The sequence below is a fragment of the Botryllus schlosseri genome, chromosome 7, assembly GCF_051294905.1.
Source record: "Botryllus schlosseri isolate E-star chromosome 7, Bs_hap1, whole genome shotgun sequence".
Lineage (NCBI taxonomy): Eukaryota > Metazoa > Chordata > Ascidiacea > Stolidobranchia > Styelidae > Botryllus > Botryllus schlosseri.
The window spans coordinates 11424240-11451459 of record NC_137242.1 but is presented as its reverse complement, the minus strand read 5'-3'; the positions used below and the strand labels follow the sequence as shown (position 1 = coordinate 11451459).

The 27220-nt window shown below is 41.9% G+C and overlaps 2 protein-coding genes across 3 annotated transcripts in view; both read right to left on the bottom strand.

Annotated features, from left to right (window-relative positions):
• The window catches only part of LOC145442210 (uncharacterized), a 109793-nt gene that overhangs the window by 61729 nt on the left and 20844 nt on the right, over positions 1-27220 (bottom strand). The window lies entirely within an intron of this gene.
• On the bottom strand, positions 12346-17390 carry LOC145443408 (uncharacterized). The gene is made up of 2 exons (XM_080321377.1): positions 17219-17390; positions 12346-12628 (listed from the first exon to the last, which is right to left on the bottom strand). Exons 1-2 carry the CDS (start codon positions 17380-17382, stop codon positions 12346-12348), a joined length of 447 nt encoding a protein of 148 aa, XP_080177503.1. The 5' UTR covers positions 17383-17390.

Below are 27220 nucleotides of genomic sequence, written 5' to 3'. Positions count from 1 at the left end.
TTGTTTCCAAATTTGAAAAAGTCAGATGCTATGCGAGACCATGGTCTTTCCGGAAAGTCAGTCGAGATCATTGGTTCTACGCGATCACGTCGTTGTTCTAAGCAGCGATCGCAGTTTCTCACGATTCTCTCAATGTCAGTTGAGGATCCGGGCCACCAACAAGTTTGCGAGGCAAGCTGTCTCGTTTTGGTCACGCCTAAGTGACCGTCATGAAGGTGCGTCAATGCATCTTCTCTCAAAGTTTGGGGAATTACGAGTCTATCCCCATTGAGTAATACGTCATCGTGTACTGTCAGTACACCGCGTTCGTTCCAGTATGGGCGTACTGGACCATACAATGTCTTTTTCGTTTTGGGCCAACCATTGCGGATGTAGCCCATAACAGTTGACAAGGTCGCGTCTTTTCGAGTCTCGTCTCGAATTTGATCTAGTCTGTCATTGGTCGGAGCCAAGTCTGTGAACAGTCTATTGATGTGATATTCAGTCTGTTCGCGCAGGTCGTCAGCATCAGCGAAGTCTGGCAGCGGACTACGACTAAGAGCATCTGCGGAATACATTAGTTTCCCAGGAGTATGACTGATTTTGAAGTCATATTTCATTAGTCGCATACGGAATCTTTGGATCCGAAGCGGAAGCTCGTCCAATGATTTTGTGGAGAGGAGCGGAACCAGAGGCTTATGGTCAGTTTCTACTCGAAACCCTTTCATACCTAGTAACAGATCTCTCCAACGTTCAATAGCCCATGTAGTTGCCAATGCCTCCTTTTCGATTTGAGCATAGCGTCGTTCTGTATCATTCATTGACCTACTGGCATATGCAACGGGTCGAAAAATATCATCATCTTGCTTTTGCATTAACACGGCTCCTAAGCCATAGCTGCTTGCGTCTGCGGAAACTAAGGTTTCTCTATTCGGGTCATACAAGGCCAGGATTACCGTAGAGGTGAGATCAGTTTTCACTTTTTCAAACGCCTCTTTCTGTTTGGGTCCCCAGAGCCATGCATTTTTCTTAGACAGCAGTTCTCTCAAAGGTTGAGTAGTTTCAGCCAAATGGGGAGTGAATTTCATTAACTGATTTGCCATGCCGAGGAATCTTCTCAGTTGGGCTATATCTTGGGGAGGTGGAAAACCGGTGATGGCCGTGACCTTTTTCTGGTCTTTAGTGATACCATCTTGGCTAACGACTTGGCCCAAGTAATCAATCTTAGTTGCATGAAATACACATTTATTAGCATTCAGGGTCACGCCTGATGCTTTCAGCTTGTCAAGGACTGTTGTCAGAGTCTGATTGTAAGTTTCCGGCTGACATGATATGACGATGTCATCGACGTGACATGTCACATGTGGGATTCCAGCTAGTACTTTTCCCATACATTTTTGAAATATTTCTGGCGCAGAACTAATGCCATATGGGAGTCTCTTGTACATAAAACGACCAATGGGAGTAATAAAGGTTGTCAACTTACGGCATTCTGGAGTCAGTTCGATTTGGTGGAATCCACAATTTGCATCCAACTTAGCGAATAGAGATCCTTTCGATATCTGGCCCAAAGAATTTTCGACAGTGGGCATGGGATATAGTTCTCTTTTAACTGCTTCGTTGAGCTTTGATAAATCCACACAAAGTCGTATGTTTCCATCTTTCTTGGCTGCAACCACTATGGGAGCACACCAATCCGTCGGTTCGTCGACCGGTTCTATAATTCCCAAGTCTTTCAGCTTTGCAATCTCTTCAGTCAATTTGCCTATTAACGGTATTGCAACTCTTCTCGGCGTATTCAGGCAAAATGGTTTGGCATCTTTCTTCAGTTTGATAGTGTATTGGTAATCTTTGAGTCGACCAACACCTGTGAATAGATCTGGATATGCCAACATAACGTCATCCTTGTCACGCAATGATATTGTATTACAGTCAGCTTTTGCCGTTGCGTTCAGATGTTCGATCCGAACCTTGCTTGTATTGATAACTCCAAGTTTGTAAACCCCCGGGCATCCAAGAAGTAAATTTGTAGCGTCGCGTACAATGTAGACTTTCTCAGAAAAGGTTTTCTCTTGTGCGGAAATTGTCATTTCCACCACCCCTAGAGTTGTCATGTCACGTCCATCAGCGCTACGAAGTATTGTTCTAGTAGGCTGTAAGGTGCCATACTCTTCTTTGTACATGCGTTCCGGCATCACTGAGACTTCTGCTCCAGTGTCTAGCATCCATGAGAACGTTTCACGTCCGACTCGCATGTCTTTCATGAATCTGAAGTTGTCAACATCTGGAACTGAATTTACAGCACCACAGAAGACTACGTCTGCGTTGTTCTCACGGGAGATTTGTACGGATTGTACTGAGTGAACGGAATCCGGGTCAGCTTCAACAGCACGAACTGATTTCGTGAAGCATTGAGTCGGATAGTGTCCAACTTTCTTGCATTTCGGGCACTTGCTTTTAGCTGCTGGGCAGTACTTCTTCCCAAACTGATGCTTTTCGCCACACCATTTGCATTTATAAAGCTTCTTCGGTGCGTCATGAGCTTGAGGTTTGGGATTCCGTTTTGATACTGCGCCAACTGTTAACAAACTCGCTTGCTGGTCAGCGTCCGCCAGTCTGTCTTCTCTCTCCGTCATTATATCAATGACCATTTGCAACGAGAGTTCGTCATGCTTCACGGCATACGTTCTGTCAAGTATGACGGAATCGTTGGTCGATGCTAAGAGTTTGTCTCTAATTAAGTTTTCCCGTTCGTCGTCGCGATAATCGCATTCGCATGCCATTTTGGTCACTTCTTCGACCCAAGAGACAAGTGGCTGGTTTTTCCCTCGATGTAGGCGAGTGATGAAGCGTACTCTATTCCTGACTCTATCGTCACGCTTACGAAGTTGGAAGTGTTCGTCGAACTTCCGCATTATTACATCATAGTGCTCGTCATCCTCAGCTTCTCTAGCTTCAACGCCATCTGCTTCGGCGACGGCAGGCGCGAAGGTGAATCTGTCATATATTGCAAGAGCCTTACTGCCGATGTTGGAAAGTAAAATGTTGCCTTTAACGCGTCCTGGTTTCTCGAAAGATTCGGTGCCCTTGAGGTGAAATTCAAATTCCCTCCTCCATCGGCGCCATTCTTCGAAGTGGTTTGCTCCGGCCGTGAGCGTTAACGGACCAGGCGCTGTACATTTCGCCATTTTACTTAGATCTCAGCGGATTCTTGCTCGATAATAGAATGCTAGCCAGCGCTGCCACCATGCAGTAGTCGGGACTTCGAGCGGTAAAGGTCCTGCGCGTCTCGCTGTTTCTATCTATATACGAAGTTCACTCTTACGTTAATCAAAGCTGTATTCTTCACAAGTATCAGAGTACGAATGGAACACGAGGTCCCATGAAACTAGTCATGCATGTTAGCGTACACACACACGCTTGCGCGTTGGCATGTATCTACTAGCTACCACTGCAGATATCATGCAAATTCTGCACGAGATGTATCTTGGAAGTGGCACGTAAAACGTTGTTGTTCCACCAGCAATATTACTTCTCTAGATGAGATGTCTTATTCGTCTTGATATCTGCCCCGTTTGTGGAAATCTTCAGCAACTATTATTGTTCTAGGGATCATTTTCGTCGAGTATTAAAATATGGTGTCTCGCAGAGCGTGACGGTCAACAAATGTATGCCTCAAATATTCAGCGGAAACCGGGGTACATTATTGTACGAGACTCCTATATATGACTTGGAATAAAGCACCGATGACTTGTAATTCAGAGGCTGCTGTATCGAGAGCGTCCATGGCAGTTGATCGAATAACCATGTGAGAAGATGGTCAAATATGATTGTCTACCTATCTATTATGAATATTAAATTTCGGAGTGTTTCCTTGTATATCCCCGAGAGTGACGACATAGTCGACTATTACTAATCTCCCGGTGTGAGAATGAAACTCGTGAAAAGAAGCTTGTAATCTATGATGGATTACAGAATATTCCGATGTCAACGCTGACGTTCGTGAAAATGCAAATGGGGCGATTCGTTATAGTTCTGATCTTATGTGACTACCCCAAACAGTAGATTCTCGACTGTAAGACGTTTGTGTAGCTATAATTCGTATCCAAGTAGTTGAACTAAGACATATGACGGTAGAATCGAATGCCACGCATACAAACTTATTCAAATACCTGCTAAGAGTGAACTGAACAACGTTGAGTCACTTGCAAAGTTGGCGTGGTAGCAAAATATTGTTTGTGAATCGATATGGTTAATAACAGTTGCATTGTTCGCACATTTAATGCTATTTATCGATATCGGATCGCCTTATGAAATATCGTCGGATATCAGTGTGAGAACCATAAGTGCGTGCCAACTACCCTTTGTCTATGAAAATAAACACCTGCCTCTCTTATTGATGTCAGAAAACCAATCTGTTTTCATGAAATACGCATATTTGCACGCCAAGTCTGTTTCAGCTTTCCTGGTTTTATCAGGCCTAGTTACAAATTTGACTCGAACTTAAGTTTAAGCCGTCTCCGGTGACGTCATGCGACATCTTTGAGGTGACTCGCAAAAGTGCCCTGTTTACATGATCCTTCGCAAAGCTGAGCGACCGGGTTTCGCTGTTACTTCTTACAAAAGGTATTGGTGATAGTCTGGTGGTGGTTAGTGGTCAACAAGTAAGGTGTTTGGTTACACTTTCAAACTTTTCCTATCCTCGAAATTGACGAGGTGATACTCGTAATATATCTACTTGTGGAGAGATTGTTCATACGAGGATTATAGAGGAAAACTACAGGAAATTATCAGCTAACTGTTTCAGCGTCAACGAAAGCAGTGGCGCTGGGTTGATGAATTGGGTTAAATCTTTCACAAATAGAATGAAACAGGATATTTACACTGATTATACAGATTGCAGCAGATCTAACTGCGAAGGTGTGCAAACTGTGAAATAGATTCCGCACATGGTAAGGATTGTCCCTTCCTGGTAAAGATATCATGACCGACTCCTCTGCCACTGTACTCTGGTCTAGGATGATACCTCGACGAGTCAACGACATCAACATCGGAATAATTTTGTTTTCTTCGTACAGTCATATTTTTACATGTATTATACCATAACGTTACCATCCGGTAGTAGTCAATGAAACACGAAGTAGTAAAATACATTGAATCTATACTTGTATAATGGTACTCACACTTGTATTTGGCCAAGCGCGGTTTGTATGTACGATAATGGCAAAATATCTACATATTTTACTTAAACGTCTGGCAGCATGGTGCCGATGATAGGCTATGTGCGATGTAAAAAAATAATGGATTAAATTTATGAGATATGATGATGATGATGATGATACATGAGAGCATAATATTCTGAGATCAACTTATCCATAATATCAAGCCATAACAGGTACGAAGTTGTGATCTCAAAATTGTGGAGCACTCCTCAAACGTTTGTGTCACGTAGGCTATATCCCGGAATAATTTTGTAACTAAATTCATGCGAATTAACATGATATACATGAACATTGAATATTTTCATCATCGACCTGCAATGTGTTGCATATATTTTATAACAAGGTTGTGGCTCATCTGTGCCTTTTTTGGATAATTGACTATTATTACTGCATGGGCATACTCAAGCAACAGTATGTGCATAAATATCGATTCTAAATATACGACCACAAAATAGCACCTTCCTATTTGAATACAGAGCAAGATTAACCTGTGGAGATGAGGGACCGTTTTACTATAGGCAGTTAGAAATAAGAAGAATGCTAATGCGTGATAGAAATAATACATGCTAGCGATTGACATGATAAGATATATGGCATAGAAAATGCCAATGTAAAGTGGGAAGGTGATTCGCGCAGCCAGTAGCGCGAGAACGGCGATTGTCCAAGTAGTTACGCAGAGGCCATGGACCCACGTAGTCCAAATCATCACGAGGAGTACGGAAATTATTTTCGCCGCGATTATCTGCAAAGTAAACGTGTTGTTATGTATATTTTCTCTGTGATACTATAGGATTTCCTTTAAAACAACATCACTCGGCCGTCGGCACATTGACCAACTCTTTCATTTTCATCCATGATTTAGTGCCTCGAAAGAAAGTGGACCGTGCAAATAGTCGGCATAGCTTTAGAATCACATAAAAGAATATAGGTCTGGCGTAAAATATCCATTGGCAATGAAGCAATAACGAAGACAACTACACGAACGGCGCAAGTATAGATACACGGGAACACATGACTGCCGAGTTGGGCAATGGGATATTCAATCAATTTATCTTCGCTTCGTAAATGCCAAACTTACAGCTGGCGACCCGACTGCTAAATTCATTAAAACCGGTCTTAAACGAAAGCTATATTGCCGCACAGATTTCGAAACTGTGAATTATAGTAGGTCGAGGTCTTGCAACCCCCAATAATCTCCTGATTTCGGAAATTTACATCATTCCGATTGACCGGAGAGCCGCCTTCTAATCGTGCATCTCAATGTTATTTATATGGCGTGAGGGCTTGCAAGCTAGAAGTTCAGAAACCACAGCAAAGCGCGACAGTGCCTGAACTATATATAAATAGATCAGGTAATTGGTTCACTGTCGCTTAAATTTGAGGTCCTTTACCCGTTGACGGACACCCTGGCGAGACCGCTGATAACTACATTTTTACTCGGTCCCCTTTTCAGGCAATTGATTTCGATAAAGTTGCCAACACTGAGTTTGCTGCAATGCCTTGCGCCAAATGTGCAGACCTAGGGGGTTTGGGAGCGAGGGATGGTATTCGACCTGTTTTATGGACTATCGCTTTGCTATTTGTGTTTTTGCGATTATTTCCTCATCCCGTTATTTTCTTGCTGCGTACTGGCAAATCATGTATGCTAATATTTGGCGGTTTCGCCAGACCGTCCGTGAAATGGGAAATTACCAGTGTTAGGATCAAGTCACTACCTTCGAGTCACGAGTCATTTCGAGTCATTGCACATTTTGACTACAGTCAAGCCAAGTCAATCGATTTTCAAAGGTGAGTCGAGTCAAGTCAAGTCACTCGATTTTTTGGGGTGACTCGAGTCAAGTCGAGTCAAGTCAAATCAAGTCACGAGTTAAGTCACAATTCAAGTCAAGTTGCCTATTTGAAGTATTAGGAATGATTAGGTCAATGCATTTTACTAGCTGTCTGATATACAGATTGAGTGATCATTGAGTCTGAACCAATGAACAAATATAGAGTTAAGTATACAGGCAAAAAGACGCTGTATCGCTCACATATACGTACAGCACATCCTCAGTTTATAGTTACCAGCGGAATTGGAGAATAGAGAAAAGAATTGATAATATGCTGTACATTGCCCATTTACAAATTGATATGATACAATTCGAGCCTGCGCCAGTGGTTGAGGACTATAGAAACTATATTTGAATTTAATTTCCATCAAGCAATATGTTTGGTTAAGGTAACAACAGAGAACTGAAACTGAAACATTTTGCTATTAAAATACTTTACTATAGTAGTTTACAACAACGTATGTACGTTTCTATCATTTCGTTTGCGGTCAATTTATTTGTGAGAGAACAATGGAGGCTCAGTAAAACGCACGATCTTTGAATGATTGGTCGCTCTCACGGGTTACACCAGCATTTCGCTAACAATCCGACCATATGCAAGATACAGTGATTTTTATTGGAGCCGATTACTTGATGACTTGAAATTGACTCGTGAATTTTGCTCCGAGTCACGAGTCAATCCACATTTCTGAAACGCCGAGTCAAGTCAAGTCAAGTCATTTTAGCAAAGTGACTCGAGTCAAGTCAAGTCATACGAAAAAGGTGACTCGAGTCATCCCAACACTGAAAAGTACCAAATTTGACAGCTCTGTAGGAGCTGACAGCGAAATACAGCCCTGGAAGTTTGAAACTTAAAGAACATTAAATGCATTCATGATCGATTGAATAGCGAGGAAAGGAACAAAATAAGCAGATACAATGCAAATCTTGAACTTTTCGAGTATAGCCTACCCTAATATATCTAAAATATTTTAAATGCAACTTTTTACTGCAACTTTTATTAAAATCAAGTGCAACTTTCCTACGGTTTAAGTGCAACAAAAACTTGCACTACTGATAAGTAAGGGCTTTGGGTTCGGAGCAAGGAGCTGGAGCCCCAAATTCGTGCATTTTCAGCAGGGCCGGTGCATGGATTGGAGCAAGCTGCTTGGAACATGTAGCTCTGACTCCAATGTATTTCATAAGATGCTTTGCTACTACTATTGGCTGCATCCAGATAATCTAACCGTACAAATTAACAAAATTATGAATTGCTCTTTTGCTTTCATTGAATCTGTTGATGAGATTGTGATTATTTCGAGACGCGCTCACCCATAAACCTCGTGACCTAATAGAAGCGGAACTGGAGCAGGAGTTAGCCTATAGTTACCAGTGAGGGTTACATACTAATACCAAGAATGCTATCATCGAGATGGACATTACCGAAAATGCTATTACCGAGAATGGACATTACCGAGAACTGACATTACCGAGAATGGACATTACCGATAACGGACATTACCGAGGATGACCGATACCGAGAACGAACATTACCGAGAATTGAAATAACCGAAAATGACATTACCGAGGATGACATTACCGAGAATGCTATCAGATAGACTGGATATTACCGACAAAGCTATTACCAAGAATGGACATAACGAACAACGGACATTACCCAGAATGGATATTACCGAGAAAGGACAATACCGAGAAAGGGCAATACCGAGAATGGACAGTACCGAGAACGGACATTACCGGGAACGGACATTACCGAGAACGGACAATGCCGAGAATGCTATTACCGAGATTGGACATTGCAAAGATAAGTAAAAACATATGTAAAAAGTCGAAAATTGCGATTTTTCAAACGGCTATTCCGAGCCGGCCGGCCTGTACAGAAAAGATGGGAGCTCGCTTAACGCATCGACAAGCGCGGGGGGTCTCTGGGACTTGAGGTCGCTGAGAACAAGCGCGCCAAAATATTTTGTTTTTGACCCGCCGATCGACGATCCATAGCCGGATTCGTTGTGTGCCAAATGCATACATCTCAGAAATGCTATCCGCAAAGCTGTCCTGGCCTTAGTTACGGAGATAAGGGTTTTCTGGGCATAGAATCGTCTGTATAGGGCCCATTTCAACAAGTGAAGTATCGACGTGCTCGGCGCAGCAAATATTTGGATACGGCCACGGGTAACTGGGCAACGGTCGAAATAACAAAGACACGGGTTATCGGGCAGTCGAAACGTTCGTAAAGGGCCCACCCATTCGAGTTTGATATCATAGTACGCGATGCAGCAAGACGCGTTCAGCAAACCCAAAATCATCCGGATCCGACAAGCCATCGCCTGGCAACGGTCGATTATAGGCCGAAAAGTAGCGGTTTTCGGACGCCGATACCGATCCCCCTATGATTGTATCGTATCGGCGCGCGACTCGCCGAGACAAACGCGGCGATACCTCGATCGGCTCGATCCGACGTCTGGCCGAAGAGATATCGCCGATCGCGTTTGCGTGTATCGAACCCGTCTACCCCCATGCGTAGTATGGAGATTTACGTGATGTTGAATTGTCGATTACGGTACCCCTCCGATCGTATCGCGTCGATTCTGATGTCGGGCTAAGCGGCGCACCGCGGCGCACCGAGACGAACGTGGAGATACCAGATTCAGCTCCATCGAACCGGTAGGTTCGAAAAGCCACCCTCTTGCAATACTTACGGGAAAAATCTCTTGAGCGTTTTACCATGGCGAGTATAAGATTTCGAGGCTCCAGGAATCCATTCTCGGTGGTGTCCAATCTCGATAACTGCATTCTCGGTATTGTCCATTCTCGGTATTCGTCATTCTCGGTAAAAGCATTCTCGGTAGTAGACATTCTCGGTAATAGCCATTCTGGGTAATAGCCATTCTCGGTAATAGCCATTCTCGGTAATACTATTCTCGGTATTGTCCATTCTTGGTAATGGTCATTCCAGGTAATAGACATGCTTGGTAACCGTATTCTCGGTAATAGCCATTCTCGGTAATATACAATCTCGGTATTGTCCATTCTCGGTAATAGCGTTCTCGGTATTGACCAGTCACGATCAATGTGCTACAGAACTGGAGATGGGGCAATTTAACATTGAAGCTGCCTGCTCAAAAGCCATGGTCGTAACTCTAATGATAGGAATGTGCGGTTTTTTTTAAGATATTGGATTCACATTTATGACGTGCGATTCAATTTATATGTACACAGGGCAGCTTCATGATATTTACGTATCGAATGCTAACTGCCCAAACAAAAATTGGTTTCGAATGTATGGCTATGATGTCATCATAGTGTCCTATATGGTGTCGACACAAGCAAATCTCACGGTTCAATGAAATTGTATCACGTCACAATTTCCATTTGGCTACAGGCAATTTGACGGTTATCTTTGACCGGCTTGCCGGGCAATACATTTGATGAATCGGGTATCAATCGAAAGCTGACTCTGCACTGATTACAAAAATATAAATTTTATTCCACTCATGGCCCTGGAACCCCCAAAATCAGCCCCAAATTATTCATTGTTGAGTAGATTGGCCGTGTGACGCAACAATGCTGTCTGGCGAAACGAGAGAGAAACTCAAGAGCAAGGGTGCGGCCGAGCGGCGAGAGTGGGATCAGCTGACTGATACTTTTTCTATTTGCTTCGGTACAAGCGAGCACGCCTTATCAGCCTTTCCTTGACTTTTAAGGGTAGAACTGGGTCCACAGAATGTATTTAGTCCCTACCAATTTTCGCGCAATATCCTTCAGCTGATAGAGATATGTAGGCTACGTCTAAGTAGTCGACATTGGATATGTCAGATTATTATGATATCGATTACCTTAGCCCGCTTGTTGCGTAGGGCTCCAGAGATGCGTGGCGCTGTTGATACTTTCTATAGACGCTTCGCTAAAAGCGAGCACACATTACCAGCCTTTCCTTGATTTGTAAAGGTAGAACTGGGTCCATAAAATGTATTTGGTCCCTACCAATTTTCGCGCAATATCCTTCAGCTGATAGAGATATGTAGGCTACGTCTAAGTAGTCTACATTGGATATGTCAGATTATTATGATATCGATTACCTTAGCCCGCTTGTTGCGTAGGGCTCCAGAGATGCGTGGCGCTGTTGATACTTTCTATAGGCGCTTCGCTAAAAGCGAGCACACATTACCAGCCTTTCCTTGATTTGTAAAGGTAGAACTGGGTCGATAGAATGTATTTGGTCCCTACCAATTTTCGCGCAATATCCTTCAGCTGATAGAGATATGTAGGCTACGTCTAAGTAGTCTACATTGGATATGTCAGATTATTATGATATCGATTACCTTAGCCCGCTTGTTGCGTAGGGCTCCAGAGATGCGTGGCGCTGTTGATACTTTCTATAGGCGCTTCGCTAAAAGCGAGCACACATTACCAGCCTTTCCTTGATTTGTAAAGGTAGAACTGGGTCCACAGAAAGTATTTGGTCCCTACCAATTTTCGCGCAATATCCTTCAGCTGATAGAGATATGTAGGCTACGTCTAAGTAGTCTACATTGGATATGTCAGATTATTATGATATAGATTACCTTAGCCCGCTTGTTGCGTAGGGCTCCAGAGATGCGTGGCGATGTTGATACTTTCTATAGGCGCTTCGCTGAAAGCGAGCACACATTACCAGCCTTTCTTTGATTTCTAAAGGTAGAACTGGGTCCACAGAATGTATTTGGGACCTACGAATTTTCCTGCAATATCCTTCAACTTATAGAGATCCTTTCGTCTAAGTATAGCTAGGTTAGTTATCTATAATTGCACAATACACATAGCTATTGCCGCGACGTCAGCTGATCCCACTCTCGCCGCTCGGCCGCATCCTTCCTCTTGAGTTTCTCTCTCGTTTCGCCAGACAGCATTGTTGCGTCACACGGCCAATCTACTCAACAATGAATAATTTGGGGCTGATTGTGAGGATTCCAGGGCCATGAGTGGAATAAAATTTATATTTTCGTAATCAGTGCAAAGTTAGCTTTCGATTGATACCCGATTCATCAAATTTATTGCTCGGCAAGCCAGTCAAAAATAACCGTCAAATTGCCTGCAGCCAAACGGAAATTGTGACGTGATACAATTTCATTGAACCGTGAGATTTGCCTGTGTTGACACCATGTAGGACACTATGATGTCATTGTCGGGTTCAAGCCCAATGGCGAGGATAAATATATTTGACGGTTTTCAAGTAAGAAATCATTTCAAGTATCTATTGCAAAGCATCCGAGAGTGTTTCGGGATAATTGCTGCAACCCCCGCACTACCAAGGTCAGGGCTATATATCAGCTCGCTCATAAAATTCTCACCATCCGGTGGCGCTGCCACTGCTGCTGCTGGTGCTGCTGCTGTTGTTGCTGCTGTTGCTGCTGGTGGTGCTGCTGCTGTTGTTGCTGCTGATGCTGCTGGTGCTGCTGCTTCCGAGCAAGCCCCGGGAATGTATTTTGTAGCGGAGCCGAACTCAGTCGTCGCAATGACACTCGGCTGATCCCTATTCCTGATAAGTTATCGCCATTGCCCAATGTATTTACGGGTGCAGGTGAAGGACTAGTCATGGCATCGCAAACTTCGCAGCCCCTGAACACAGACGTAAGCTATGAATGAAATTAGCAAGTTAGAAGTTACGCTGTATGTTGTTGTTTGTGGTATTCATGGTTTTTGTCGACTACTACGGTCATTTAAACCAGGCTGATATTTATTATTTTGATTCCGTATCTGCCGACTTGTAGCACGGCCCACTTTTAGGCTTTTTGTAAGACGCCGCTTTAGCGGATAAGCTGGCGAGGAGGAGCCCAGATCAACCTCCAACACTTGGGTAGGAATTCTAGAGTCGACCTCTGTCGGACTCGAACGTAGAGCCCATTTGTGTTTAAGGTTGAAACTTGGTAAAGTGTTAGATGCCATCATGAAGATATATAATACGGAATTTTGATATCTATCGCCGCATAGAACACAATCAAAATCTAGACATACCAATACTGTCTTTCGCAAAAAATCGGTTTTGCGGTAGGTTGAAGGTCAGATGATTGCATGTTACACTGAACCAATTTTTAATGGTGTGATTCGATGATTAAGATAGTAATTTCATTATCAAAGTCAGGTACATCAAGGTTGCGCGCTGATCTGGCATCCAGCCTACCGCATGATAGATCTTCCGCAAAAGCCATAATTGGTTTATGTTGGTTTTGAATGTGGTTTATTCCGCGATTGGTAACAAAATTTCGTATTATATATCTTAATGACGGCATATAACACTTTACCAAGTTTCGATCTTAAACCCCTTTCGCCCACACCTTATCTTGGCTATATCAACCCAGGGCTGCTCACACATTTGAAGCAGGCTATGCTATCTATCTACTTTTCGGATGCCGGAGATGCCGTGAGTTAGCCTGCTTCGCTACTGCAAATTTTGTCCATTTGTCCCAGGTGTCAACTTGCTGATCATAAAAAGGTCATCGATTTCGCTCTGCGCTGCGCTAATGTTGGCTTTTTTGATATCAATGTCAGGTTTGCATTCCACCGAGTATTATAGATTGGTGATTGGTGGATTGGTCGCTACCTATATATCAGACATGGGGTAATCGCGATTAGTAATCGTAATCGATTACGACGATTACAGCGTTTTGAAGTAATCGTAATCGCAATCGATTACATTCGAAAAAAATCCGAAGTAATCGTAATCGTAATCGACTACTTCCCATATTTAATCGATTTCTTTGTTAAAGAACGATTACTTTTTGTTTGTACAAGGACTATGACATAAACTGAATATTCGTGAACAAGAATGAGATAATATATCACGTTAGCGATAGCACAAACGTCTGATTTTCAAACGCAACTATACTCATTATTACGTCAGAAGTATTAGCTCCGCTCGTCATTGCGTAAGAAGTATCCACACATAGTAAACAGACATGCGATGGACATTGTATTGTGATTGTATGAACACCCCCCGTGGTGTATATCAGGTTATCAATACACTACAGAAGCCCCTACCTCGCAGCAGGATATTGATCACCACTCTGCCTATAGTTTCAAATAGTAACTTATGTATTGATGTTTGATCGTGCTTAGTTAAACGCAGTTTCAACGTTGCTGCTCGGCGAGCAGTAGGCCTACGTAGGCACGTACGCTGACAAAATTTCGGAATTTTGTACTCGTCGAATAACACATTGCAGTTACCACAACGAAGCATTACAAATAAACAGCTGCTGATATATATCATAACCGGGCCGTGCTTAGCCGTTTCTCGTAACAGCAGCTCGCAGTATCTGTATTAAGTAGGGCTGGGCAAAATCGAGTACCTGAGTGATTCGATTCTGAATCACGAAAGATGCTTCGAGTCGAGTCGAGTAATCGAGTACCAACAATTATGACGTCATAACATAGTGTAATACGTCTAAGTTCAGACATGTACCGTTTATGCCACCACAAAGAGTATAATGCCTGTTATCCATCTCATAAATGATACTTTGGTATTTTTCGGACCATATCGATTTCATTCCACTTGGTGACAATGTTGTGAGATTTTCATGATTTCGGAAATGTGCTACGTCCAGTAACCTTCGTGTGTTTGTACTATATGTTTCGTATGCTGCGATACCCTCAATCAAGGTTCCACTGCTTCAACAATGAAAATTAGTATCGGAAGTATAATTCTCAGGGGCAAATTAACTTCCAGCGGCTAGAAGCGCGAAATTTCAGTACTCGAAAAAAATCATCTTTTACTACTCGACTCGAATCATCAAAATTAATACTCGATTCAGATTCGAGTACTCGAATCATTGTGCCCAGCCCTAGTATTAAGTTGAAGGCAGAATTATTATGTTCACTATATCTTATTCTCATATGACTACTTGAAACGGGCACCAATCGTTATTTCACAGTTCGTTGCTCAGCATTTGGACCTGCCGCCATAACCATCCCCTTATATAGCCTGACATGTTAGCGTGGGTTGTAGCTAGAATCAGAACCAACAGCAATTCGTTCCCCAGTCCAACCGTTGGTCAATTTTCAAAACTGAATTTCGTCAATAATATTGGTCATTGCATTAGATTACTATTCATTTTTAACCTCTCTCAGCCTCGAGTGTCAGATTTACCAGTAGAGCTGGGGCACGTAATTCATATTTATAGCATCTGGTATGTTGTTATAATTACTTTATTGTATGTTGTTAATTCGTGACCTCCAGTCTGTTGATTAATCAAAAGATATTGTACTCGCCCAAACGTAGCAGACTAAAAGAATATCTTTCGTGAGACGCACACGTAAATTGTCATTGCTTTATTCCTATGTGGATGCGCCGGGTGGCATTTGCATTGTGGGCTCAGATTAGAAAGACAGCACTATTATTAGTCACGCCCACCCAGCGCGGCTATTGACAATGGACGAATACCCTAAGTTTGGGCCAAGGTATTTCTTTGGTATCACATCCCGTGAAGTTGCGTGTTGGCTGAAACTGCATATGTCTTTTGGTGTGTTGTGGGATCGTGACGCGGTAATGACCGGCTCCGAAATGTCTGTTCCCATAAAATAGCCTATGCATGTTTTTTCTTGAGGGGGAGAGGTATGCATTTCAAGCCCAGTTATCTACTGGAGCATGGGTCACCAACCGTATTGAAACAAAAGACTACTTCTTGTGTAGTGTGTACTGATTATTGCGACGACCGAAGGGTTACCACTTAATCCCGCCGTTCATCCGTGCTAGTTGGATTTCATCACTTAGAGTAAGACAATCAAAGCACTGGTCCGGGTTTCCGCCCCTTACCAAGAACAAAAAACACTCACTCGCCGGGACTCACACCAGCTCCTCCGAGCTCAGTTGCGTTGCTGCAGTGCGCGCCAAAGCACTAATCTCCGCGTCGGAACTCGGAAATATTAACTATAGATTCCCGTTGAGCCGCCGCGTGGGCGAAGACGAGCAATGCCCTGAACGACTGCGTTCGTATGTTCCTTGGGGTCGGCCGACCCATGTTCAACTGCTGCTCATGCTCATATGAAACCAGCTTCTACTTTCAAATCTTTCATTTGAATATTTGCTGCAGCGACCGCGGGCGACTCATTTGGTCCGCGTTGGTGACCCCTGTACTACAGACATTTGAATCGCGAAGCTCGGAGAACATTTTCAAGAATTAATTAAATTCTCGAAAATGCTCTATAATTTCTGTTGGTTTACGAAATACTTTTGAGTCCCCTTCGAGCACGCTCCCCGCCCTATTAAGGAATTTGGGGTGTGGCAGGTAAAGACCTGGCGATAATGCAAATCGTTGGGTGCGATAAATCATCTCAATAAAGTTGGGAAATTGGTATACTATGACGTAATAAGCAAATGACGCATGATGTATGAAGAGTGTTGATATCTCACTAAGCCCTTTCATCGCAATCCTTGTATTGTCTTCCAATATATCCTTTAAGATTATAGTCCTAATACAAGTAAAACAAATGTAATCGTGAGTAATCGTGATTACTTTTCCAATGTAATCGTAATCGTAATCGACTACTTCCTGATTTTGCTGTAATCGTAATCGTAATCGCGGGATTCTGAAGTAATCGTAATCGCAATCGATTACATTCATGAAGTAATCACCCCATGTCTGCTATATATTACGTGTTACGTAATACCCCACACTGTAAATGTATGGCTGAAAAACAGGCGTATTCACTAGAATTTCACTACTCCGTAATGTGCAAGAAATCGTCTCTTTCTGGTACAATACTGTTCTCAAACCGAATCGAATGGGTAAAAACGAGTCAAATACATCAATTTTTATCGAAATATATGCCAGGGGTATAGGCCAGGGTATAGTGGATTCTGCCAACGTGTTCCAACTTTTTACCCCTTTATTCTCATGTGGTACACGATTCACGTCACCCCCGGAGATATATATCAAATCGAATTGCTGTACTTAACTCGTTTGCACACATCGATAAGTAGAAGCAAGAGTTTGTAGGCCTACCACTAAGTATCACTGCATGATTTTCCCCCTGCACTACGGGTGAAAACTGTAAAATATACGATTAGAGTGCGATATCGCCTGCTCCACCTATCTAGTCATTCTAGTGATTTATTGAAATGGCTCAGCCAACTATCGGGAATGGCTTCTACCGATAGATCGCGTCGAAGGAATTAGCACCTCTGATTTGAAGTCACTGATAACGATAGCCTACCTGCCGTTTTCGTGCGAACGCTTTTCGCAATCGCCACATAAACTGTGATGACAGTTTTTGACATCTTCGGAGTGAATCAGGAAACAAATAGGACACAGTTTCGCGTCAGGCATGTCGTCTGCGACGTAAATACGATCTGATGAGTTGCATGCGACACAATACATCCGTCTGTAATTGGTTTGCGAAAGGATTACCTGATTGACAGCTTGAACGGCGTCATATGAAACTGTATGGAATATGTGAGAATGTAAAGCTGTATCGTTTGAATCACGGAACACAGAGACTGACAGAGAATTGAAAGAATTTGAAAGCAAACTTCAATCGTTTTCAAAACTGGCGAAGATACCGAAATGACTATTGTCTATGGATTTTCCTCAAACCTCAAAGGGCTGGGGGTTATTGTAGTATTAACCTATGAAATAACAAGTTATGACGACGGATATTCGCAGACTTCTAGGGTTCGATGATTGTTGTAATTAAAGTGGTTATAATGTTTAATACCATCAACACCTTGGGTTCCCAAACTAGGGGCCGCGACCTCAACAGGGTCGTTTGCCTATTCTCTGGAATGGCGGAGACAAAATTAAATACCAATGACTAAAAAATAATGTCAATTAAGCCGATGAAGGCGGCTCATTTCTGACTGTTTTAGTTCATTTTTCAAATTAGAAGAAAAAACGATCTCTGAGGAATGCGAACCCGGCAAACAAGGTATCAGATCAGTCGGAGCCTCATTTTCATGCGCCTCCTGCTATAACATAAGGTTCATGTCTGCCCATTAGTATGGACATTGACATCAAAGTGTCGGGAGCATAGAAAAGAATGGGACGCCAATTTTTCCTTCCAGGAAAATGACAAGTGATCGTTAGCACTAGATTACATATACAGTATATGCAGTATATTACATACACAGGACACACGCGTCTATTTAGTTACAGATCGTTATCTGTATTTCACGTGACTATTTCGATTGGATATACATAAAAATCGTTCCAAAAGATCTGAATACTGCGCACATTGTCACCAACTTTCCTGCATATGCCGTGGGTAGGTTGGGGCGAAGGTGCTTACCCGTTTTTTAGTAATCAGCACAACAAATTGAGAGGTGGGGTCGCGAAACATTTTCAAATCGAAATTTGGGGCTGCGACCAAAAAAGTTTGGGAACCCCCGCATTAACAGATATCACCAAATTCGGCTGCACTGTGATATTGTCATGGAGAGAAAAGTTAATTGCGGCGTGTTAAATCAGCAGCACACATTGTAATTTCGTCCATATCGTCACTAGTTTCATTCGAAATACCAGGACTGTATTGAATAAATTTATTGATACTTAGCAACCTATTACCGCAAGGGAATGGATTATGGAAGCATTCCAGGCCTACCCAAGACCTTCGATTCTTTTAATGCATTCGCGGCAGAATAATCGAACGCAGCAGTGAAATCGTTTTGGTTTCATCACAGATTTGCGGCACATCCCGCAAATGATCGGCTTCGGTAGGGAGCGGATATTTTCAAAGAGGAAGGTCTTTCGGCAAGTACTGCACGAAACGGCCCTGTAAAATTGAGAGTTTTAAACGATGCGCATGTCATAGATATGCTATGACCTACATCAGAGGTCTCAAACACGCGGCCCGCCAGAGCATTTTGTGCGGCCCGCGACGACATTTTCGATTTTTATTTATTTGACAATATATACGTGTCACATATATCTTTTTAGGTTATAAAGTTAAAATTACCTCTTAATTTGCTCCAAAAACCTGGAACTATTCATCAAACTTCACTATCACATCAATTGCAAACGGTGATGACAAATGATGACAAAATTGATGATTCGAGTGGAGTGACTCGGGATGCCGTGAATTTGATAGAATCATGGACGCAACAAACTAATCGCGTATCAGGGGAATAGTAATAGATCAGAAGGTCGCAGCTTGGTATTTGGACAACTAAGCAAGTAGTTATGGCAACCATTGGCAATCTGTTAGTTACATCTTTGGTCGCTAAACCATGTGGTGCGTAGGCTAGTGGTACGCTCCGATGATGTAACAACAATGGGCCGTTCGACGTTCCGACATTTCAATCAGTAGGACACATTCATTAATATATTTATATTATATTTATATTTTTTCTGCTCCTATATTTGAAGATATTTGGCCATGAGAATAATAGCCTGCTTATGCTTATCAGAAGTATATCCGAATTCTGGATTGGAATTACAATGCTCAACTTGAAAATGTTTTGATATCAGATCAGTCTCTATTATCAAACTGTTCTGTTATCAAACTCGATAGCTTTTATGATGGCATCATATATGATGTATACATTTGTCCGCCCATATGGTGTCTATATCTTATTAGGGATGGTGTGAACGCGAGGTTCACGTTCGCGTTCTGTGTGTGAACCTCGGGAATTTGGAGGTTCGCGTTCACAACAGAACCTTGGTAGGTTCTGCACTGTGAACCTTTTTCATATATTACAATTTTCACTTCATAATGACATCTTTGGTTCGAATTTATTGCATTTCAACTGCAGGCCACTCTATGAATGACGCCGGCAGCATAAAAAAAAAACTCAAAACGAGCATGCACTTTGACAATCTCAAAGATTTTACTTGCTTTGTTACAAAAATTTTGCTCTAAATATCCAACTTTCCGTTTGTGAATATATAGTGACTCTCTGCTGTGAGCTGACCCGCAATCACATAACATCACGAGCGACCTACAAAACATGTAAAGAGCAATTCAACCAATCAATGAGATTGATATCGTTTTTTGATGTCACAAATCTAGCTAGCGTACGGGTTCTATCTTCACTTCATATCTTTACTGTATCATTAAAACCAAATCCGTGCGATTGAGGTGTTGGCTACAGCTCTATAACTTTTGGGGTAGCCTAATATCGGTAGCAAGTATATAAAAGCCTGCATTACAGTCTGCCCAATACCAATTTAGCAATACTCAGACTCATACACCGAATACATTACCCGGTCTGGTCCAGGCCGTTAAGGCGTAAGCTGGCAACACCTCTTCGAAATGATTGGCAAAGCGACGGATGATATTGATTTTATGGGAATATTATATCATATGATTGCCCCAGCTGACACATTTAGCGACGTTTAAATCGCCAAAGTGTACTTCAGCATTATGGCATTATGTGGCCCGAGTCGTCTCTAGGTATCGTGTACTGTACATGTACAATGTATATTAATATAGGCTATCACTTCATTGAAAGATAGGGTTGGAATTAGCAATATGACGTCACGTGATGTCACGAGGTTCACGTTCGCGTTCACACAGAACCTTTCAAAAAGGTTCGCGTTCATACGAACCTGAACCTTTCAGAGGTTCACACCATCCCTATATCTTATAATTAGTATATATCAAGTACAACAACAATTTTATTCAAATAGTTATAAATGTGATGATTGTTTCGTGCCAGGCCTAAAATGATACAAGAGTAAATCACATTTTGGCGATGTGTGTTTACTGTCAGTCTGCTGGATCGGCTCACTGTCAATAGGACAATTCATTCCCGCCAAATAAGGCCTACTTGGAAATACACAGAATACCCATATAAATGCTGCGGCCCGCGGCGTCGTCAAAACTGGCCCGCGAGCGCATTTGAGTTTGAGACCTCTGACCTACATGAAGGACCGTAATTGCCGCACCCCAACCCTCCCTCATTGGGGGGAGGCTGAGCTCGAAGGGGGCCCACAATTATTTCGTAAATTATGGAGTTTTGTTTTTGAAATTGATGAAACTTTTGAATTAATGTGGCCACATATCTGGGTTATTGGATACCCCCTCCCACAAACAAAAAAGAAAGAAAAAAAATGTATGATTTGTACAAATGGGCTTTTCGTGATCGTTACCGCGCCACGACGCACATAACAAATATAGTTTTAGGCCATATAACATGCAACTCCAAGAAGTGTCCAGAACGATCGGTGGCGAGAAAACCTGGTCCAAAAAGGACTGCCCTTATGCTGACCGAAAACTTCGATATATATACATATGCCTATATGTTTAATTGTCCATAGGCACCTAAATGGCTGGCGCCGAGTGTTCCTGGGTGTTTCTGAACCCGAAAAGACAAATGCCTAGTTGCCTACCCGCAAGGAAAATTTAATTACCAGTGAAGAAATACCAATTTGACATCGTGTGCGTCTTTTAGTTTAGTACATTTGGGCGATTTCAATAACTTTTGACATAGCAGACAGGAGGTCACGAAAAAACATCATGTAACGAAGTTAATATACCGCCCAAATATGTTTAATTGTTATTTGCGGGCCCTAAAGTTCCAAAAACACCTCATTCGTCAGCTAGCTCTACCGGGAAATCTAATTACGTGAGAAGGGAGAATAAAAAAATTGATAGCAACATACATGCATAAATGAAATTTTTCGCGCTTGCGGCGTTTAGGCGAAGTAATTCGACACACCAAACAGTCGGTGATAAGTCGCGGCAAGCACGACTAACGTGAGGGGGGTATGGAGGGCGAATTCCCTCAAAAGCTTGTTCGGTTTATAACCCTGTCGGGGACCCAAGACCATTGTTTGGGGGGAGCTGACGAGGTGCTGTTACGGTCCTGCCTATATATAAGTAGGATATTTGTCGGATGTCGTGAAAAAGTTTTGAACTTGAAAACTTTCAATCGAGGAAAATCTAATGTTCGTTCGTTAAGAGGTGGTCAGTAACGAAGTGGTCTATTTCTGATCGTTACCAAATTGGTTCTGTTTTTATATTATACTTTAACTTTTACTTCAGCAGTTTTCGAACTCAACCTATTTAGCCTACTTCATACTCACGACGTTTTGGATTTGGTGAAGAAAATTTTTGAAGAGACTCTTGGAAGTACAGAACATCGATATACCATTGCATAATATACTCATAATTGTAATAAACCCAAATATTATAGACTGACACACATTAGTGGCAATCGTCAACATAACTAGAGAACTCAAGTGAACTATATATATCAACAGTCGTGTCACCAATTATGACGTTACGGACATGAAAATTCGAATAAATCCATGCAAACAGATGAATTAGTATAAATGGATTACATGTATTTTTACATTATAGTCTCCACGAACTTGTTCTGTTCAGTTGGCATAAACCCGTAATATTAGAATTTCAAAATACGCGATACGACTGTTGAGATACCAAGTACTTACAAAGTCTACATGACGACTGGTTCGAATCTACTTCTTCAACCCCCTCACTTGAATCATTCCAGATTTTCCGTTTTCTACGTCTGTTTGATGTTATTTTCACATGTCTCGAAAAAGACTACTTCTATCTTAAATTAGATAGAAATGTATAGCATTATTTTTACTTTGCTTCTGCATTACTTGTGCTTTAGTACCAACAACGATTATATTATTGACCACCTCTTCCGCGATAGGCCGGCGCTAAACGTTTGTTTAGTGAAGCCAGCCGCTTTTTCGTTTATGGTGGGAACCGACTAGGTCTCCGTGTTTAGGAAACTTAATTTGAGTTCGCATCATGAGAAAAATAATGCAGCGAATGCATACACTCAGCTAATACAGGCAGGCTATCGAAGCTAGCAAAACAGAAAGGCTATTTTGCCAAGCCACACAAAGCCAGGGACACAACCTAATGTTAACGCATCCACTTAGCATAGGGTTGCCATACGTCCTCTTTTAAGAGGATTTTGCCTCTTTTTTTACTTTTCCGAAAGTGTCCGCGGAGGACGCCCTTTCGTCCTCTTTTTAGAGAATTTTGGTATTATTGATAGCCAAATTCGACTGAGATGCCGTAAATCAGCACCAAGTGACGCTCCGACGGGTATTTCAGTAGCTGAGCGGAAAGTGAACCTTTTTTTTGTCAACCACCTGACAATGTGAAGGGAAAAACTGTATTTTGGGCGCCGAGCGAGAAAGTTGACCTTTTTGCAGTCAACCGACCACCAAGTGGGAGAAATTTACCATTTCTTGAGAATTCTCCTCCGGTTTTGCAAGTCTGAAAAGGTGTCCTCTTTTCACAATTCCTAAATATGGTAACCCTAACTTAGCAAAATATGTTAACGGTGTAATTCACTTCTTTCAATTTGTGAATAAAACTGCACTCTGCGGAAATAGTCTAAACCAGTGCTTTTCAACCTGTAGGATGGTACCGGTATGATTGTTACTTTTTTGACGTGGAATAATTCAAATAAAACTAATAGCACATTTAAGTGCAGTGGCTCCCTAACTTTTTGTCGTTGCGGTACGATTGTAAAAACTTATTTGACTTGACGAACCACTAATCGTAGCTTCTACAATAACTTTGTCTCGCACTAGCCGTAGTAAATATACTGCACGTGAACATCCGCTATGTTGGAATGCAGCTTTGTCTTGTTAATGTTGCTGTCGACCAGGCATTGGGGGATTGGGCCAAACTGTGGCTCCGGGCCGATCGAAATATCTTCAAAGAGACGCTTAGGAGAGTAGTAGTATAGATCGGTCGTGATGTGGCAGGGGTTCTTATGGGCCCGCTGGTGAGGTGCCGCGAAACTCGTGTTGGTGATGGCACCCTTTTGACCCCCCCTTCCGCTGGTGAGGTGCCATGTGTTCTTATGGGATCTCTGGTGATGGTACCCTTTCCGGTATAGGCTTCGTCGGTGATGTGCCGTGAAAACTCGTGTTGGTGATGGTACCCTTTCAGACCCCCTATCGCTCGTGATGTGCCATTGTTTCTTACGGGATCTCTGGTGATGTGCCATTGGTTCTTATGGGATCTCTGGTGACGGCACCCTTTCAGGTATATTTTGTGTCGATGAACTGTCTGTTATCGTTGTGGGTATAGGCATCTCTCGCACGGTGTTGAAAATGTATCAGGTATGGTAAATAGCCTCGTGATTGGTTCTTAGTTAATGTATATGTCGCAAATTATTATATATGACCGGTTCGAGTTGATCCTAACGTTTACGGTGAGTGCGACATCAATATATCGTTATTCTTATGGGCGCGGTGGTGATTCGTACTTTCGGTTATAGACTGCGGGCGACATGTCGTACTTTCAGCAAAAAAGGTGTGAAATAGTTTGCTAAATCTAGGAATCACTCGCTTGGTAATTAGTTTACCACAGACACGGCGTAGACGGAGATTCGAATACCAAAAATACCCGCGTTCACATGCTAACACTTCAAAAAGGTGGAAATATTTGTAAAATCCTACGACCGCTCACAAGATAACTCATCAGAATAGCCATCTCTCGTGGTTTGATGTTACAAAGGTAGGAATTGCGCACAAGTAATATTTTGGTAATTAGTTTGTCACGGAGCCGGCGTAGACGGCGCTTCGAATATCAACAATAGCCGCATTCACAACTAACACTTCAAAAAGGTGTGAAATAGGTTGCAAATCCCACGATCGCTCACGAGATAACACCTAAGACATAGCCATCTCTCGTAACTTGTTGTTGCATACATTCCAATCGCCACAATGTAATATTTTGATAATCAGTATGTCACAGAACTGGATTTCACTGGTAAAATTTAATAAGTAACGAATAACAGAACCGTCGCAGCCGGTGATTCGAATACCGACAAATTCTCACTTATTTCTGATCCAACCCTAATCCTTTGTGAAGTTGACGCTTATTCAAAAATGTATGAAATAATTGTAAAAATCCTACGTCGCTGACAGGATAATGCGTCAGTCATAGCGATCTAGTTATAGTGCGGTGTCGGAATCCATTCGCGGGATGTACAAAAGGTAAATTCAGATAATCCAAAATGAAATATCTCGACTTTGACATAGACTGAATTGAAATAGATTGCCAAACATAACTACCAACTTTCACCCAGTCACATTTCGAAATTATACGCACATTGATTTGAAACTAGTAATGAAACATTACAACTCTATTCACGATCCGGCTTTCCGTTTGTCAAAGATACATTTTAACATCTTACCATACTCAAAAGAATTATTCATAACATTAACCGGTGTTAAAAATATAGTTTTTACTTACTTGATTATATAGTATATTGAAGTTCTGTACCTCCACGAAGCACTTACTTGATTATATCACTACAACTCGCAAACTTGTATTAATTCGTCCTGGTTAAATTCATATGACCGATAATTTTTATTCAACTGTAAAGGTCGTTACTATTCTGTAAGACAACGTATTTACTAATTGGTACATATACGACTTGACATAAACCAATTACATTTTGGGTATACGAGATTTCAATGTCTGAACAATAACTGAGAATTAAATTATCACAATTGAATCCGTATAGTACAGCGTAAAAGATATTGGAATGTCAGCAACTCTTTACGGTCATAGTTACAACCACATTAACTAATTTACCCGACCAACACGTCATGATCATTCCTGAAATCAACACAAACGCGACCACTGACCTGAGTTAACCACAAAACGGCATCAAGTTTTTAATCCAATTGTAGCTGACAGATTATTCGAATGCATCGATGGAGAATATTATTGAACTCGTCGATATTGTTACTTCAACAAATTATCGCTTACGCCGACTGCGAAAGTTAATATCGAATGGTAAGACTTGATCGCATATTTGTTGAACACAGACATGACAAAGAACATTACCGAGATTTTATAAACTAGTCATATTACTTTTACCATCTATCAATATCAGAATACAAGTCATAAAACTTTTTGTTTAATGTAACATTTCAGTTTTGGAATCGGATTCGTTATAGTCGTACAAATTGTATTCAACCCAACACAAAAACAAAAGGACTTTTTAGTTCATTAAAATCAAATCATTCGTATTCGACTTGTGCTTTATTAGATTGCACACGACAATTCGTTACGAATGAGCTGTAACCAAAGTTAAGAAATCTTTGTGTCCACAGATATAGAGCATGCATATAGCTAACACAATCACGAATCGACGTTTCAGAGTATTTCACGGATGTAATAAAATTGTTAGTGTCGCCTATCTAAACGTATGCATGCGTTCGATTTCCATACCGACTGTTGCGATGTTTAGGATTCGCTTACAATGACCAAGAGTGAGGATTTAACATCAATGTCGTTATTGTCGGTATTCGTAACAGAGAATTGAAACATTACACAGTGTGAAAATATCTCTTTCATATCGAAGCACTATCCCAAGTACACGATTAAAACTCAACTCTGTTCACCAGTGGCGGCTCGTCCTATAGGGCAACTGGGGCATTGCCCCACCTAAAATTCTGTTCAATAACAATTTAACCATTTATAGACGCACAGCGCTCAATATATATCGAGATCACAGCGAAACCCGCGTTCTTCTTGTGCTTTCGCTTGCAAATGACCATACATAGCGAAGTCTCCGCGAAAATCGAATTCTCTTCTGTGTTTTCGCTTTGTGAATGCCTAGCCGGGGCTTGCCCCGGTAGCGCTCATAACAAGCTTTCACTATCTATTCTCTCAAAGCTGCGCACAATTAAGAAACGTTGCTTTACTCTCTCCTATTCGTAAAATGGCCGAGCAACCGGGGCAAATATGCTTGCTCGCCCCTAAGGTGTGATGTAACAATCGTATCTATATCTGAACTCGGATACCGTGATATGCGTTGAGTCGACCGTTGCTGGTACAGGTCGATTTTGATGGTGTTTCACACCATGATAATTCTTGAAACTTGGTATGTCATGTCGTGATGGTGGTATTTAACACTGTCCTAAGTTTCAGGGTTTCTACTCAAAGTTTAGGGTAGTAATTCCGTTTCCAAAGTCGAGTGTGTGCTGATCGGTCATGTATCGCAAACATATTTCACGCAAAGCCGGTATTGGTCTCCATTGATTTTAACGATGCTCCTTAGCTAGATCCGTCATGAACTTTTACATGGTATGTCTTGATTTTAGTATCGAACGCTGTGCCAAGTCTCAAGGTTGACACTCAATGATTAGGGCAGCAATTTCGTTATTAAGTTCGAGTATGGTAGAGATGTGCGCTGATCTGACACTTAGCCTACCTAACGCATTGCGGATTTCACGCAAAAGCCGGTGTATCTGTGTTCTATAC